Source organism: Misgurnus anguillicaudatus, chromosome 1 (genome assembly GCF_027580225.2).
Source record: "Misgurnus anguillicaudatus chromosome 1, ASM2758022v2, whole genome shotgun sequence".
NCBI lineage: Eukaryota > Metazoa > Chordata > Actinopteri > Cypriniformes > Cobitidae > Misgurnus > Misgurnus anguillicaudatus.
This window is the reverse complement of record NC_073337.2, coordinates 15,277,337-15,294,695: the sequence shown is the minus strand read 5'-3', so window position 1 is coordinate 15,294,695 and position 17,359 is coordinate 15,277,337. Positions and strand designations below refer to the sequence as shown.

The 17,359-nt window shown below is 38.4% G+C and overlaps 1 protein-coding gene across 29 annotated transcripts in view; it reads right to left on the bottom strand.

Annotated features, from left to right (window-relative positions):
• Positions 1–17,359, bottom strand: part of celf2 (cugbp, Elav-like family member 2) — a 180,244-nt gene that overhangs the window by 24,167 nt on the left and 138,718 nt on the right. For 15 of the 29 annotated variants that reach the window (XM_055189930.2, XM_055189926.2, XM_055189923.2 and 12 more), the window contains 4 exons: positions 13,675–13,723; positions 9,577–9,711; positions 5,438–5,517; positions 1,324–1,548 (listed from right to left, as the gene is read on the bottom strand). In XM_055189930.2, the coding sequence (XP_055045905.1) occupies positions 1,324–1,548; positions 5,438–5,517; positions 9,577–9,711; positions 13,675–13,723 (489 nt within the window). The remainder of the gene's footprint in view (positions 1–1,323; positions 1,549–5,437; positions 5,518–9,576; positions 9,712–13,674; positions 13,724–17,359) is intronic. The other 14 variants (XM_055189936.2, XM_055189951.2, XM_055189952.2 and 11 more) reach the window with 3 other exon arrangements.

The window sequence follows — 17,359 nt, the reverse complement described above, 5'->3', positions numbered from 1 at the left end:
TATTTAAAAGAAAGAAGACATGGCCGTGTAAAATGGATAGAGGAGTGACATGTACTTTACTCATCCTAATCCAATGGAATCCATCTAGTAAAAATCTCAGTTTGGTTAATATCTTGAAAGATTAGTCCATTTTCTTAAAAGAAAAATCCAGATAATTTACTCATCACCATGTCATCCAAAATGTTGATGTCTTTCTTTGTTCAGTCGAGAAGAAATTATGTTTTTTGAGGAAAACATTGCAGGATTTTTCTCATTTTAATGGACTTTAATAGAGCCCAACATTTAATACTTAACACTTAACAGTCTTTTTCAACGGAGTTTCAAAGAGCTACAAACAATCCCAAACGAGGCACAAGGGTCCCACCCAGCAAAACGACTGCCACTTTTGACAAGAAAAATAACAAATATACACCTCTAAAGCACAACTTCTCGTCCAGATCCGGTCGTGATGCGCTAGCGCGACCCCACGCAATACGTCATGACGTCAAGAGGTCACAGAGGACGAACGCGAAACTCCGCCCCAGTGTTTACAAGCGTCTTGAAAGAGGACCGTTCCTACATTGTTGTATGTCAACTGATACTAATTAATGTCTTTGTGTCAGTTTATTGTTTAAAATGGTCCGCAAATGTGCGTTTTATATATGTAACACGTGACCTCCCTACATCACTACGCATTTATGTTAGGTCGCGCTGGACCGGACCTAGACGAAAAGTTGTGGTTTAAAAGTACTATTTTTCTTGTCAAAAATGACAATTGTTTCGCTAGATAAGACCCTTATGCCTCGTTTGGGATTGTTTATAGTCCTTTGAAACTCAGTTGAAAAAAACTGTTAAGTGTTGAGTTAAGTATTAAATGTTGGGCTCTATTAAAGTCCATCAAAATGAGAAAAATCCTGCAATGCTTTCCCCAAAAAACACAACCTCTTCTCGACTGAACAAAGAAAGACACCAACATTTTGGATGACATGGTGGTGAGTAAATTATCTGGATTTTTCTTTTAAGAAAATGGACTAATCCTTTAACTATGTAACTGCTTATGGACAAAATGAATGGGTAAAATTCTTCTAGAACCAAAGCAAGTGAAAAAGTAGGCAGTCACTGTTGCGCTCTATTCCCTCTTGTCTCCGCCTGCCTCCTTAAAAGAACATAAGTGATTGCATTTGATAATGATCACTATTTTGAGTATAGGGACCGGTTTCGATCAAGGCTTGATCGAGGTTCAATAAATAGATGAGAGATAGGAACGGGTTATAGTTATAGAGAGGGTGTGGTCTGCACGACGCGAGATGGGGGCGGGGCAGGTGGGCGGAGACAGTGACTGACTGCGGCGGCTGCGCTGGCCGTGCTGCTGGTGGGCGTGGCTGCGTGGGTGTGTCCTCTTACTGCCAGATACTGCGGGGTGAGGCCGGTCAGTCCGGTAAGACTGCCCCAGGCAGACGCACTGTTCAACTGCTGCATCTGCTGCGCCAACTGCTGCTGCAGTCGCCGTTGTTCCTTATCCTTCTGCGTGTCTGCGAACTTCACCACCATAGGGGAGGAGCAGCCCTGCTTGAACAGAATGATGTGCGAGAGAGAAAGAGAAAGCTAAGTATCTAGAAGAGCAATGATCTTTCGCGGTGGTACCGCATAAACTGATAATGGTACACAAACACACGCACACACAACCATCGAAGCGATGGGAGTTCTTGGTGAAATGAGAGCTGTGCGCTGTGCCTGTGTGGCTGATTTTATTTCCCAGGAAAGCGATTTCCTGCTTTATAAAACTATTTCATCATCTGCCTGAGAGAGCGAGCAAAATCTCCCACCCCATGGCCCACACTGCACCCTACAGACCTGCCGCATTTCTGCTAATCTCACATGTGGTCTCTCTCTTACTCACAAACAGTGGCAAACATCTCAGGCTGGACATGCGATGCTCATTTAGTTAAAACCCTGAGGGTCAGCATATAAGACGAGAAAGGTGTGTGCTTGCTCTTAAAGTGATAGTGCACCCAGAAACTAAGTGTTACTATTTACTCACATCATGTCTTTCAGAAAAGGTATTATAATTTTCTACTTCTCAATAAGAGTTGAATGTGAACACTGCTTTCATTTTATTTTTACATAAATATTTATGAATATTTTAATAAAAAAATTGCATTGCAGAAATGACATTTTTCTACATTACAATATAAATACATTGATACATTGGACTTTAAATGCGAATGTTAATGTACAGTTTTGATGTGTGGCTGAAATATGACCAAGACTTGACAGGTTTACTGCGATTCACCCAAGACATCTTAAGCCATAAAAAAGCTTTGTGTGAACATTAGAAAGAAATGTAAGCTGTTACTAAGACATAATGAAAATAAGTACACACCTTGACTTCTGTTTATCGTTATCCGTTATCCTAACGTATAAGCGGACGTTTTAAAAGTAAGACTTTATCAATGAAATTCAGTGAAGAGTGAAACATCATTGCATGTACTTATATCAAAGCTGTTCCTCAGGCAACAGAACCTAATGCAGGGCAGCCATATGGAGTCACAAGAGGATAAAAGATTGAGACGACTGCTTTCAGGCAATCATTCTAAATGTCTGTCTCTTGTCTCTACCTTACAGGTGCTGATTCACTCAGATAAATCACTCTACTGCTTTTATTGTGTGCTCTCTGAACTGCAAAACACAGAGTAACCAGATAAAAGATCACAGACCATGTAAAGGCGTATGTGTGTGAGGGAGAACATTTGAGTTTCTCGGAGGTGGAGTGCCTTGCATCCGTCTGAAGAATTCTTCAGTGTTTCTTCCATTCTAAGAGCTGATTTTCTGATTTCTGCTCTCAGACAGAGAGGAGGTAAAAATAAAACTTGTAAGAAAAAAATGAGATTCAACTCAGGCTGTCATTCGAGTGCTGCCATCTCCGTGCTAGTATCTCGAGAGACCTAAAAAATCTCATTACTCACTCTCTCTGTTTCAGTCTTCTCTCTGACACACACACACACACATTCGCTCTCTTCAGGCTAACCTAAGTGGCTCAAACTAAATTGTACGTTTTAACAACCAGGAATTGCTTAATGGGTGAATCTCAAGTAAACCTGTCCAGTCACATATTTTATATTTGTTTATATTTTATTCGCATTACATGAAAAAGTACTAAAAAAAAAAACATGTAACATTGATGTTTTTTTTTAATTTTCATATATACACTCACCTAAAGGATTATTAGGAACACCATACTAATACTGTGCTTGACCCATCAGAACTGCCTTAATTCTACGTGGCATTGATTCAACAAGGTGCTGAAAGCATTCTTTAGAAATGTTGGCCCATATTGATAGGATAGCATCTTGCAGTTGATGGAGATTTGTGGGTTGCACATCTAGGGCACGAAGCTCCTGTTCCACCACATCCCAAAGATGCTCTATTGGGTTGAGATCTGGGCCATTTTAGTACAGTGAACTCATTGTCAAGTTCAAGAAACCAGTTTGAAATGATTCGAGCTTTGTGACATGGTGCATTATCCTGCTGGAAGTAGCCATCAGAGGATGCGTACATAGTGATCATAAAGGGATGGACATGGTCAGAAACAATGCTCAGGTAGGCCGTGGCATTTAAACAATGCCCAATTGTCACTAAGGGGCCTTAAGTGTGCCAAGGAAACATCCCCCACACCACACCATGCATTAATGAGAAATTGAACAGGTGTTCCTAATAATCATTTAGGTGAGTGTATAAAAATCACATATTACTAATTAATATTACATAATATTTACCTGTTTTATATATGGCAGATTAATTATAATAAAATTCATTACACATTTTGCTGACAATGAAGGCGTGTTTAATTATCAAAAATACCAAGCATACATGCTAATGCAGTTTACAGGTGCATCTAACATGCATATGCGGGCACACGCACAAAACACAGTATCACATACAGATAAAACAGACAAACATAAATTGGACAAATCTGGGTAAAACTTCCAGGGTGATGACTGCAACACTGAGCCTTTTGAGACTAAATTATAGAAGAAACTGTGTGTTTTTCTATCTAGGTTCCGGCATGTGACCACCCTACTGTCAAATCCGCTTTCATTAAGTTGTGACATTCAGAAAGGCCACAAATATATCTGTTTGAGAAAAGGGCAAGGAGATGGTCGAAAACAAACACCGACCAAACAACTTACCCAACCTTATCTAAACTCGACAATATTTTCTAACAAAAATGTTTTCTTAAACACCTACAAAATGTGGCAGCTTGCATTAGGGATAAATATATTAGCAAATGTTGCTAAGAATTGATAAATACAAGCTTTGTATAAAAACGGTTTCAATCCATTAGTGTCACCAATTTCTGATTGGTTAATAGGTGGTCTTTAAATCCAGGCATGGGTGTTAAAAATGGCATGTCTGCAAGGGTTCATATACATCATAAAAGTTTGTGGAGAGTGGTGACATGCGTGCTCAAACCTAAACTCACACACACAGAGGCATATAGTTAGGGCCCTGTATTAGGCAGCTGTCAGCACCCTCTGATTTGGTGTGTCAGGGCTTTGACGTTTTGACAGGCGGTGAGATGGACTGCTAAACTCTGAGAGCTGCACGCCTGCATTCTACAGGGCAATCACAATGCAAGGGCCCATCAGAGGTCTGTTATTAAAGCATCTGTGACATTGTCACTGTTAGACCCGACTGCTAATGGCAGACTGGTGGGTGCAGGGGTCCATCTTGGTTTGACCTGTTTGGCCATGGGAGGTTTTGGCAATGGCTGACAGTAATAATAGGGAGCACTAAGGCATCTAATATGGTGTAAAAAGTTCTGTAGAGAAGTGACTGAAAGAAAATTCTGTTTAAAATGTTTTTTCTAACTTTTAAATAAAACTTTAGGGAAAATCTTGTAATCTGTATATAATAGTGATACTGGTCGCCAAATAAAAATTAAATGAGAGTCAGAAAAGACAGAGGGAGTTTGTGGCCCTGTTTCAAAACTTAGTGGGCTGCCTTGTTGTCTACTGCCTCCATAAGGTGCTAACGTTAATGTAGCATTTTAACTAAAATAGAACCTATCAAGTGACCAATTTGGAAGGAATAGAAAAAATAGTGTTCCTCATGCAAAGCACAAAGAATACCTAATGTACAAATTAATTAAAAAATGTTTAGTTGCTAAGCTAATCTCTTGATTCTCTAATTAGCATTAAACTATATAACATACACACACATTGAATAAAACAGTCCATTTCATTCAGACTTACTTATTTTTATCTAAACTTTGAAATCAACATTTCTCATGTTGTCCACCATCCCTTGGCCACTTTAGGGCAACATTGACCTATGAATATACCTATGATGTCTCTAAATGTTGCTTACATAGGCAGCTCACAACCTTTGGAACAGAGCAGAGGGACAGAAAGAGAGAGTAGAGTAGAGAAAGAGAGAGTAGAGAAGAGTACAGTACCTCCATGGTTTGAGACTGATGCATGGCTTTGATTGCATTCTGTGCCATAGCCCTGGTAGAAAACGTGACAAACGCACATCCTGCAGGTGGAAGGGGAGGATCGTGGGAGGGAGGGAGTAGAGGTAGGAGGAGGAGAGACAAGAGAAAAACAAAACAAGACAAAAGGGTTGGACAGGTTGTTATAAAGCCAAAAAAACAAAGATTGTACAAAGAACACAGCAGACAACAGTGCTCTACAGTTGCTAGAATAGAACGATTAACATTCAACATTCAGCTTCAGATAAACACTCAACATTCAACATCTCAAAATACACATTCAACAGAATGATTGTCAGCAAATGGATCCAGATTTTTTGTTTAGTTTCATGGGGTGGATTGGAAACCATTAGGTTAGAGTTGTGCAGCTAGTCTCATTACTCATTATGGTGGATACATTCCAAACTAGAGATCGTATATTTTTGCGGCATGTAGTTTTATTTCCAAATTAAAGACAGTAGCATCCCATGTGCTTCGCATCCCAACAGTCAGGCTTTGAAGGAGATACATTTATAAAAGATGAATGTTTTAAATTGCTTGATATATTATAACATTTTAGTTTTTTTTTTATATACTTTTTTGTGTTCCATTTTTGCCTTAATTGATAGACAGTAGTTTGAGAGACGACAGGAAAGTAGAGGGTGGAGAGAGGGGTATGGGATCGGCAAAGGACCTCGAGCCGGGATTCGAACTCGGGTCGCCAGAAGTGCGTTTGCACCATATGTCGGAGCACTGCCCACTACACCATCGGCTCCGACAACATTTTAGTTTTATCCGACACTATAGTAAGTGTTTGTTTTAATATATTGTGACAGAATTAAATTTAAAGAGATATATTTTTTTCAGTGACACGTTTTCCCCAAAGAGTCATTCCGAACTAAGTGAACAAACATATCATCATCAAAGGTATTTCCACAAAGAAGTTCTTAAGGTGTATATGCAATGGTCATTTCATGGGAGTTAATTTGCCGTTTTAATTATACAGTTTTGGGTGCACCTCTTCATTAGAGGTATTAGTGTCCTGTTCCGTTCAGAGTGCTCACTTCAAGTGGTATGCCCTTCAGAGTGAGCAGGCCATAATGATGTTCACTTTCAAATATAATTTGTGAACATTCATTGCCCAACTCTAATAGCTTTGGTTAATATTCTGCACTTAAAGGTATTTCCATGGCTCTTCTTTATAACGGGACAAACAATCCCTGGAGGTGTGTGTGTGTTTCGGGAGAGCTTGCAATGGCATCTGGGAAACGGAGCATTGGAATCAAAGCGGTGCAAGCGGAAGCCAAAAGAACAGGCCATATGGAGGCATGCTGGGGAAAAGCTCTGTTTGAAGAGCTTTATTCTATTGTGCAGTCCAATGCATTATACATATGGAGGACACACACACACATGCTCACATGCATGCAAAACCTATGGGTTAAGTACAAACACTTCTACATACTCAAATACGCTGAGATACAGGGGAAAGATACAAAGAAAAACAGAAAGGAATGAAGAAACAAAGAAACGGTTGAGATGGACGTAATGGCCAATTTCATTTTAACCCTCGAATTTATACATTTCTCTAAGTCGGTATGCTTTTAAGTGTGAGTGCAACATTCCTCATGGTGCCACACAGAATGATGGGAAATGTAGCTCTCGCAGAACCCCCCCTCCCCGTAAACTAGCTAAATTCGTTCTTCATGAACAGTACATAAAACACATGCAAAATACATTGTACAGCCAATAATTACAAGTAGTATGATGTCTATGAATCACAATTATTGTGGGAGAGTGACCCCCCCTCTCACTCTCTCAAAAATAAATAAATATTCTTCCTGCAGTACCGTGTTATGACCACAAGGTTGGGCTGTAAATCTGCTAGTACTGTCTACCTGCCCCAGTAATCCTCTCTCTCTCTCTCATTAGCATCCTTCTCCTCACTATTTCTCCAATAATACAACACTTCTTTTCTCTTCAGAGCAAATGATTCTGGCCCTGTGAACCGCAGTGCTGCCACGAGTGAAAGTGAAATGAAAGCCTTTATTTTTAGAGTTGTTTAATTAGCCTCAACATTAAATAAGTTTTAGATACTCTATGGGTGATATCAGCCGGCACTGGCAGGGTGCGAATCTTTAGACCATCTCAAGGGAGAAAAATGGTAAAAAACTCTCAAAGTTTGAAATTTGTTTCAGACTAGAGTCTCAACCGTAAATTATCTTTGATCCATCAAGATAAGTAGACCAATTTAGCAAAGGAGGTTTTTTAAGAATTTTTTTTTACATTGTATTCTGGGACACTTGATTCTGGTTAGTCACTTAAAGCCAATTTAAGTCAAAGTCAATTTCATACATAGCTACATTTGCCATTCTTACAAAAAAATCTACCAAGTTGATATTTTGTGTATTTTATTCATTCGTTTTGTAAATATCCTTATAGAATAATGTACAGTCAGACAATTATCAGCCTTCTGGGTCACCCAATAATAACCGAATGAAGTATGTAATTCATTTTACAATCAAGTACATCATTAAAGGATGGATATAAATATTTGAAAGGCTGCAACAGTGTCATCGAAAGTGAATAAACGAAGGAAATGGAGAGAGATGAAGGGATAGCGTGCAAGAGATGAGAGTTTTTTTTGAAGAAAGTGGGGTAGCTCCCAGGGCACTGCGTTCACATGTGGCCTGATCTATATTTTATTAATAGCAAAGTTCAATGATGATTGATAGACCTTTTTTAATAACATCGAGAGAGTTAGCGTTCACCTGTTTTATCACACACACCTTCTGTATACACATTTACTCATCTATTTATTTATTCCATCCTTTATTTTATAAAACGAGTGGTATTTTCTCTTACAAAACCATTTCAAATATCTCTCCAACCATGAGCTCAGGGAATAAAGTTAATCTCTTGTGGAATTAAAATATTCATGAGGACAGGAGAAAAAGCCGGAGAAATGGGGACTGTGGTGGAGTAACAGGAATGAACTGAGAAAGGAGGGACGACTGGGGGGTGGATGTGGAAGATAAATGAGTGATAAAAGATGGCTAGCGACAAGGGGCCTGTACTGTATGTGAGAGCACGGCATTGTGGGAAGGTGTGGTATAATTCCCTGCAGGTTAAATGTGTAGCACATATATTACCACTGCTCTTATAAAACCTACACACACACACACACATAATGGGTTTTTCACAAACACCAGTGTTGGGGGTAACGCATTACAAGTAACGTGCATTACGTAATAATATTACTTTTTTGAAGTAACGAATAAAGTAACGCATTACTTTATAAATGTACACATTAATATTTAAGTTACTTTTTTCAGTTTAATTAATTCAATTTAAAAATAAAATAATGTACTGAATTAAACTGAACATATTAACATAGAAGTACGCACTCTGTGCGCCTGAGTGGGAACATTTTAGTCAGAAACGGAGATGGCAGACCATAGCTTGACATTTTTGCGATCATAAAAACACCTGCAAGGCCTGAAAGAGATCAAGCCTCAGCCAAGTAAGAAAAATTAACGCAAAAGTAACCTAGCTATTCTGGTTTCACCTACTGGAAAATGAGAGTTTTTGCTTTTTTGCAAGTGCAAAACGCATGTTTTAGTTGGCCGTTGGCTGTAGTCTTCATGGCCTGTTCAAGCTAAACTTTTGGCCGATGTAAGGGGACACGATGTAAGGGGGCTCTCTTTGATGTCAGTTTGGTGTATCATGGCCTTTGCAAAGTGCCATTACAAGGACATATTCTGTCCAGACTGAAATTAAAATGCGGAGTGAAGTGCCATAATCTCAGCCAATCAGAACATGCTGTGGATGGGAACTTTAAACCAATGAGATTTGATGGTGGGCCCTCCGAAATAGAAACTAAGCTTGTCACTTGTCTCCGATGTTGCCTTAGCCCGTCACGTCTGGTTAGGACACAGTGTTAGTTTTTAATAAATGTTCTTTGAGCTTTGTAAACATCATATATCAAAAACTCATTTTGAAAGAGTGACAAAAATCCTGTTTTCAATATGTTCTTAGATATTGTGAACTATTTCAAAAATGTCCAAATCCTGGTAAGTGTACACTAGTAATGTCATCTACTGTAGATAGATGTGTGCATGTCTCACCTCGGCTAAGTCCGTCTGGTCCCCTCAGGATACGACACTCCTCGATCTGTCCGAAGGGAGAGAACATGACCCGTATGTCGTTCTCGTTGCACTTCTTGGACACCATGCCGATGAACAGCTTTCTGTCCTCCACCGCTAAGCAAAAGGAAGTGTAAAGAAAACGAGTGTGAATTTACAAACGTGTGGGATTAAACAACGATACAGCTGCACGTGATCGATGTCTCATTAGCACATCAAGAGCGAATCGCAATTCTCTGTTCGACATGCATGCAAACCCAGCCCTGTTATTTTGCTGTTTCTCTTTGATCTTTTCTTTCAATGACCCGAGCGCTCTCTTTTGCCTGTAATCTGAATGCACGCCTGCATTGAGGTTCTTCTGGGTTTCTACTTAGAGTCTCGGAAGACTATGAAGTGACATGCAAAATGATTTTGGTGGAAAAACGCAATGAGAAATTTCACATTTCTCTAGTTTTCGCTCACTGACAATGACAGAAAGCCTTTTGCTAATGCTAATGCAAGAAAATGAAGAGCAAAGGATGTGTGTAATTGATGTCTTTTATCATTCTTGTACGATCACAGAGCACTATAGGAAATGTATTTTACTACACAAGTAACGAATAAGTTGCATTTTCAAGCTTTATCATTATTCTTCATCAACGTTACACAAATTATAGTCAACATTTACAGGAAATATCATTATAGGCAGCAGGCCAACTGCTGAACTACATCTTCATGTATGTTCATTTATTATATCTAATGTGAACTTATTTCAGCTATCAACTGTATAAGATTGCATTACGCATGCTTTTCCCATTTTAAATCCCTCGCAGAATCTCATTATCTGCCAAAATAAGTGCATAAAAATTCATTGCTTCCATTTGGGTGCTATTATAACCAATACTGATCTGCCACCATGTTTTTTGGAACTACAAAATTTTGGGTTACCAATTCACATTGGTAATTACGATTTTGCAGTGCTTGTAAATGCAATCATTACAACAGGACATTACAACAAGCCAGCGAGAGACGAGAATCCAACGAGATCCGATCTCAGAAATTTGAGTGTTATGCTCGGAGGACGAATGAATGAGAAAAGGACTGAATGAGAGAAGCTTAAAAATGGTGCAATTATACTTAAATGTGAATGTTCGCAGCTGCGTGCATCTCTGAATGTATGTTCGAGAGAAAGAGAGAGAGAGTGAGAGAGAAAGAGGGGTAACTGTAATCCAATTTTTTTAATGAAGAATGTGTCAGCTCTTACCGCCGGGCGCCCGATAAGCCAAGCGCTACACTCTGGGAATCGATAACTTGCTTGTTTATTTTGCTGTTTGAATTGTTTGTGCATTTAACAGCGACAGGATGAGCAAGCGATAAGTGCTGCTTCAAAGGCTTCCCCTCACACACGCTCTATCATATCTGATTAACCACACACACAGAGCACCAATCATTTTGATGGGTGATGGCATTCACTAACAAGTCGAGGTAATGGGACTGAGAATGACATCATCTTTGTGAAATACCTATCAGAGATTTATAATCATGTATTGTGTATTCTGAGAGCTTCCACTCCTATAATAAGATACTAGTGTCTTGCCACCTTTATGCACTCTTACCACCTTACCAAACTTCATGTTGTATAAAACAACCTCTGTCACCATTCAGTATAACAACATTGCAATGAAACTGAATAGTGAATGAGACTGTCAGTCCTTAACATTCTGGCCAAAATCTTATCATTTTTAAGTTACATTTATCCATTTGCCAGATGCTTTTATCAAAAGCGAATTACAGTGCTTTACAAACCAAGGTATATTTTATTTGGATTCTTGGGTATTTATCTACCGTCCACTGACGCCACGGGTGTTTGTACAGAAACTGTCACATGAGACAGAGAGGTAGTGATAAACGCGATGTGCAAACATCTATTTGTGGTTGCCAATTTTAATTTTGTGGCGACTGCGGAATAAATAAATGTATGGGAATGTACAATGATGCTCTCACTTGTACGATGTCACAGCAGTAGGCAGCGCAAATATAACGACACGCTTATAATCCCTCCTACTCCGAAGTGTTACTAAACTCGATGGAAAAGCTAACCAAGCCAAAGTGAGGTGAGCTGACCCGACCCAAACTAAACCAAACCGTGGGGTACTATGCAATGGAAAAGCGCCATAAGTTACTGGGTTGATATTTTTCACATTTTATAGGTTAATAGAAGCACTGGTGACTCATTTATAGCACTTAAAGGATTAGTCTATTTTCTTAAAAAAAATCCAGATAATTTACTCACCACCATGTCATTCAAAATGTTGATGTCTTTCTTTGTTCAGTCGAGAAGAAATTATGTTTTTTAAGGAAAACATTGCAGAATTTTTCTCATTTTAATGGACTTTAATAGAGCCCAACATTTAATACTTAACTCAACACTTAACAGTTTCAAAGGACTATAAACAATCCCAAACAAGGCATAAAGGTCTTATCTAGCAAAACGATTGTCATTTTTGACAAGAAAAATAAAAAAGATGGACTTTTAAAACACAACTTCTTGTCTAGGTCCTTTCCTGCGTGACCTAACGTAAATGCGTAGTGACGTAGAGACGTCACGTGTTACATATATAAAACGCACATTTGCAAACCATTGTAAACAATAAACTGAAACAAAGACATTAATTTGTATCATTCCACATACAACAACATCAGAACGGTCCTCTTTCTCAACACTTGTAAACACAGGGGCGGAGTTTCGCGTTCGTCCTCTGTGACCTCTTGACGTATTGCGTGGGGTCACGCTGGCACATCACGACCGGATCTAGACAAGAAGTTGTGGTTTAAAAGTGCATTTTTTTTTTTCTTGTCAAAAATGACGGTCGTTTCGCTGGATGGGACCCTTGTGCCTCGTTTGGGATTGTTTGTGGTCCTTTGAAACTCCGTTGAGCTGTTGGGTGTTGAGTTGAGTGTTGGATGTTGGGCTCTATTGAAGTCCATTGGAGTGGGAGGAATCCTGCAATGTTTTCCTCAAAAAACATAATTTCTTCTCGACTGAACGAGGAAACAGCATTTTGGATGACATGGTGGTGAGTAAATTATCTGGATTTTTTTTAAGAAAATGGACTATTCCTTTAAACATGGAAAGGAAAAGTCTGATTTTCATGTCCCCTTTAAAAAACACCCCTTTCCTGTGTATGACGCACCAGACAGCATCTCTAATCACTTTATATCTTCCATTAATGTACATGATGCTATTTACATGGTTAAGCAAAATAATAATAGCATGTAGCAATAACAAAGTAATTATATACTTATTAGATTATTTGGTTTTATTAATTTAATGAATCTGAGTTGGACTACAAACCAATAAAATAAGCAAACTTTTTTGAAAGTAACATGCCAAAAATAGATGAAAATTAAACAAAACTAAATATTCATCTTTAAGTTATATGCAGCAGAATAAAACTGAACAGTTTTTTCTCTAAATAATGTAATGTACTAGAAAATGATTATATGCAAAACAGTAAAGTAATGCAGACTTAATACCAGGTTTAATTTAGGTAAACAATCATTTAAATAAAAAACAGGCAAGACACAGCATGCATGACAGTGGGCATGACTCTTTTCTGCTTATGTCAACAGGCTTGAAATAAGCTTAAGTGACATCAGCACCTGCCGCAAAACTGTCCAGCATAAGTTCCTGAAAACTGTGCACTTTTTTTCATCATTTATATATTTTTGAACATTTCCGGCGGCCAAAGTTTCGGTGCATTCCTAACAGAAACATTTGCCGGTTCAGAAAGAGGTTCACAGATCCCCCAGCAGTATTTTAGTGAAAAAATAGACCTTTTAAACACACCTATTAAGTGGTTTTCTGAGCCATGATTTATACGAGTGTGAATGTGTGAACGTGTATGGGTCACTGCCTGTGCAAATGCTTGAACTATTCTTGACCCAGAACCCAATAATTCAGCTATCTCTCCGTCCCTCGCACACACACACACATGCACACGCACGCACGCACACACACACGGAACCAAAAACAAACCCACAAAACGAACGTAGAGTCGAATGACCCAGGAAAAAAAAAAGACGCATACAGACACTTACCATTTGATTTCTCACTGTCTGCAGGCTTCATCTGTATGGGATGGTGCATCTGAAACACAGGACACACACACACACGCCGGTTACATTTAGACAAACACTTCACAACGGAGCACGGCACATTTACTACAACACGCTCATTAACGTTGACACAGGCACAGAGAAACAATCAACCTTGTCTTTGATGTTCTACATTATCGCTGTAATCTTGTTAATGTGTCGTCATTTTTTCGCTACATCTATTCTTCATCAACGGAATGAAGACGCACGTGCGGTTGGAGTTTGATGAAGGTGATTTGTCAACACTTTGCCGATAAAACGTTTATTGCACTCCATTTTTCTCTCGTACACTTGTTCTGGCATCCATTTACTGAGTAAACGGGTGTACGCACAACGTACAATGCATTCTTACAATCCATCTGCGTTATTTTTTAATAATCGGTTGGTTGGATACGTTTTACTTTAAGACCGCATCTGTATATACAGTGACAAAAGAAAAAGTATGTGAACCTCTTGGAACTTCATGGTTTTCTGAATAAATTTGTCATAAAATGTGATCTGATCTTTATCTAAGTCAAGGGTATTGACAAACATAATAAAAATAATGACACAAAAAATTCTTTATTTAACACACTCATTCAACATTCAAAATGGCAGTGGAAAATGTAAGTAAACCCTTAGAATTAATAACTGGTTGACCCCCCTTGGCAGCAATAACCTTAACCAGGCACTTCCTGTAGCTGTGGATCAGACCTGCACATCATTGAGGAGAAATTTTAGCCCATTCTGCTTTAGCTCTGTCATATTCTTTGGACGCCTTATGTGTATGTCCATCTTCAAGTCAATCCATAGCATCTCTATTGTGTTGAGATCTGTGTTGAGATTTTGTTTTTCTGAAGCCATTCTGTTGTGGACTTGCGCTGGTGTTTTGGGTCGTTGTCCTGTTGCATCACCCACCTATACACAGTTTCAGCTGACGTACAAACATTCTCACATTATCCTGAAGGATTGTCTGATATACTTGGGAATTTTGAGTGTTATTGTGTGACACTTTAGGGGCGGTTCACATTTTGCGTCTAAATCCGCGCGAAAAACGCGACCGTTGGTTGGTTCTTGTCACGTGACCTGCGGTGCGCTTGCGGCATTCTAGAAAGTTGAAATGTTTTTAACTCGATACGCTGCGGACGCACCTGGAAAAAACGATCGCGTCGCAGGCGCGTCGCTTCCATTTTGAGTGTGCATACTTCGTGCCTACATTATAAATAACGAACTTGAGCGTGCAAAAAATGCGAAATGTGAATCGCCCCTTATGTTTGTTTTAAGACACATTATGTTTGTCAATACCCTTGAGATGAATATTAGATCACATTTTATGACAAATTTATTTAGAAAATTATGAAATTAAAAATAGATTCCAAAAAATACCGTATAAAATAAAATATAACACAATAAAATATACATACATCCTAAAAAATGACTCAAATAGTGACGTTTTCTTTAATAAAGCAATATTTTACCCAAGCATGTGTTGAAACAACCCAGCATTTTTTTTAGAGTGTATCAATAAAATAAAAGGTATATTTTACAGCACATTATACACACAGTACTGTGCAAAAGTCGTACGCCATCATGTCACCATAAGATTTGATGTTTTTGCAATTGTATAGTGATAATATATAATTACTTCTCAGTCTCTTTATTAAAATACAACCAGAAAATACAAGAAATTTGTATAGTAAATACACACACTAAATACTGACTGATGCCTGAAGAAGACATTTAGTTCTGAAAATTGTTTTGTTTTTTATTTTGTATACATATTTCCTGTATTTTCTGTTTGTATAAAAAAGAGTGAAAAATAAATAAGGATGAACTTAAAAAAAACTTTGCTAAAACATCTAAGCTGCTGTGGGTGACCTAAGACTTTTGCACAGTACTTGTATAATAAAAATGCGTATTAATTTTCAAGTGTTTTGTATGTATTCATATGCACTGCGATAGTTATACATACGTATAAAAATGCACTTGTCAGTGATTTTACTGCATGAACAGTACTACATAATCTTTTATAAACAACAACACACCAATCATTATTTTTAGCTAAACAATCACACTTAGATTTCTGTGATTTTTATGATAGCCTTCTTGTGTTACTTAGCAGTTTTATATCCATATCTGCCTACCCACCTGAAACCTAATGTCGAAAACAGCAGCTAACAGTATTTCCATCTAACCAATGTCGTGGTTAACCTTTGTTATATTTTCAAATGCAAGAATGTTTCCTGTGCATATGACCCCCAAGACTACTCCATTTCTAGTGGTTGTATTTTATCAATCTCTTTCTCGAACTCTCTTCTCCTCTCATAACACCTTCAGCTCTCTTCAGCTCTACAGTTTGAGTCCTGCTTTGATCTACAGCCAGAGACCAGATCTGTCCAACACACACACGGTGTGTGTGACATCTGTCTCCTCATGAATGTCGGTTTATATCTGGTATTCATGGCTTCCTCTTTCTGTGCAGTGTTGTGTGTGTGCTCCCTGTTTGAGGGACATTGCAGGGCGTGTAAAAGTTTGGTGTGTGTGTGTTCTTTTTTTCTTGCTGGTAAAGGCCATGGCACTAATTACAGATCATTTCTCTGCTTCCTATATCTCATGAAATATACATGCATGCTCACACAATTCAGACACGCGGCCCCACACGCACACTTGAATGCGGTCTGTGGGTGAAAAAAGACTGACAGCTCCATAACTCTCGGGTTGGATCGAATTATAAAGGCAGTCAGAAATAACCGAACATATCGCTTACTTCATTACGACTCTGGCCTTTGACCTTCATCGCACACACATACACGCAAAGTGGACTCAGGGGTTCTGTAGACGTCTAAGAAAAATGTTGACAACAACTCCACTTGCTGCAGTAACCAACAGACAAACACAGTCTTTGCAAAACTAATGCCTGAAAGTAAATCTACCTTTTAATGTAACATACTTGGGAATGGGATAAAATAATTATAACAAAACTATAAATGTATGTTTGTGTGTAAGAATTGCATTTACGTACAGATATGTATTTGGTACCAATATGTACCTTTGAGATACCAATATGAGTCTTTGATGTACTAATATGGACCTTTTAGATACAAAGGTGTACAAAGGGTACAGCCCTAATACCAGCTTTTGTACTGACAGTGTACTTTAAAACTTTAAAGGGCACATATTATGCCTATTTTTACAAGATGTAATATAAGTCTCAGGTATGCCTAGAATTTGTCTGTGAAGTTTCAGTTCAAAATAACACACAGATTATTTGTTATTGCATATCCAAAATGCCCTATTTGGGTGCTGTTTTCATATGTGTACCTTTAAATGCAAATGAGCCACTGCTCCTCACTCCCTTACTAATAGGCAGTGAGAGCTTTCGGTTAAAAATACATCTGGTTTCTGTGAATACAAACTGAGACAATAGTAGATTTAGCGCTACAACGTGGTAACAAACACATTTAGAAAAGCTTTTGGGTAAAATTAACCAGTCGGTAAGTGGCTGTGGGTGGGGCTTTGTCAGTGTGACATCACATTAACAAAATAATCAAAACAGGATGTCTAATGAGACTGATTTGGTTTAATGTGAATTAAAAAAGAGTGGGTAGATTTTTTCATTGAAGGGCCAACACAAATTTATGTCCAAACA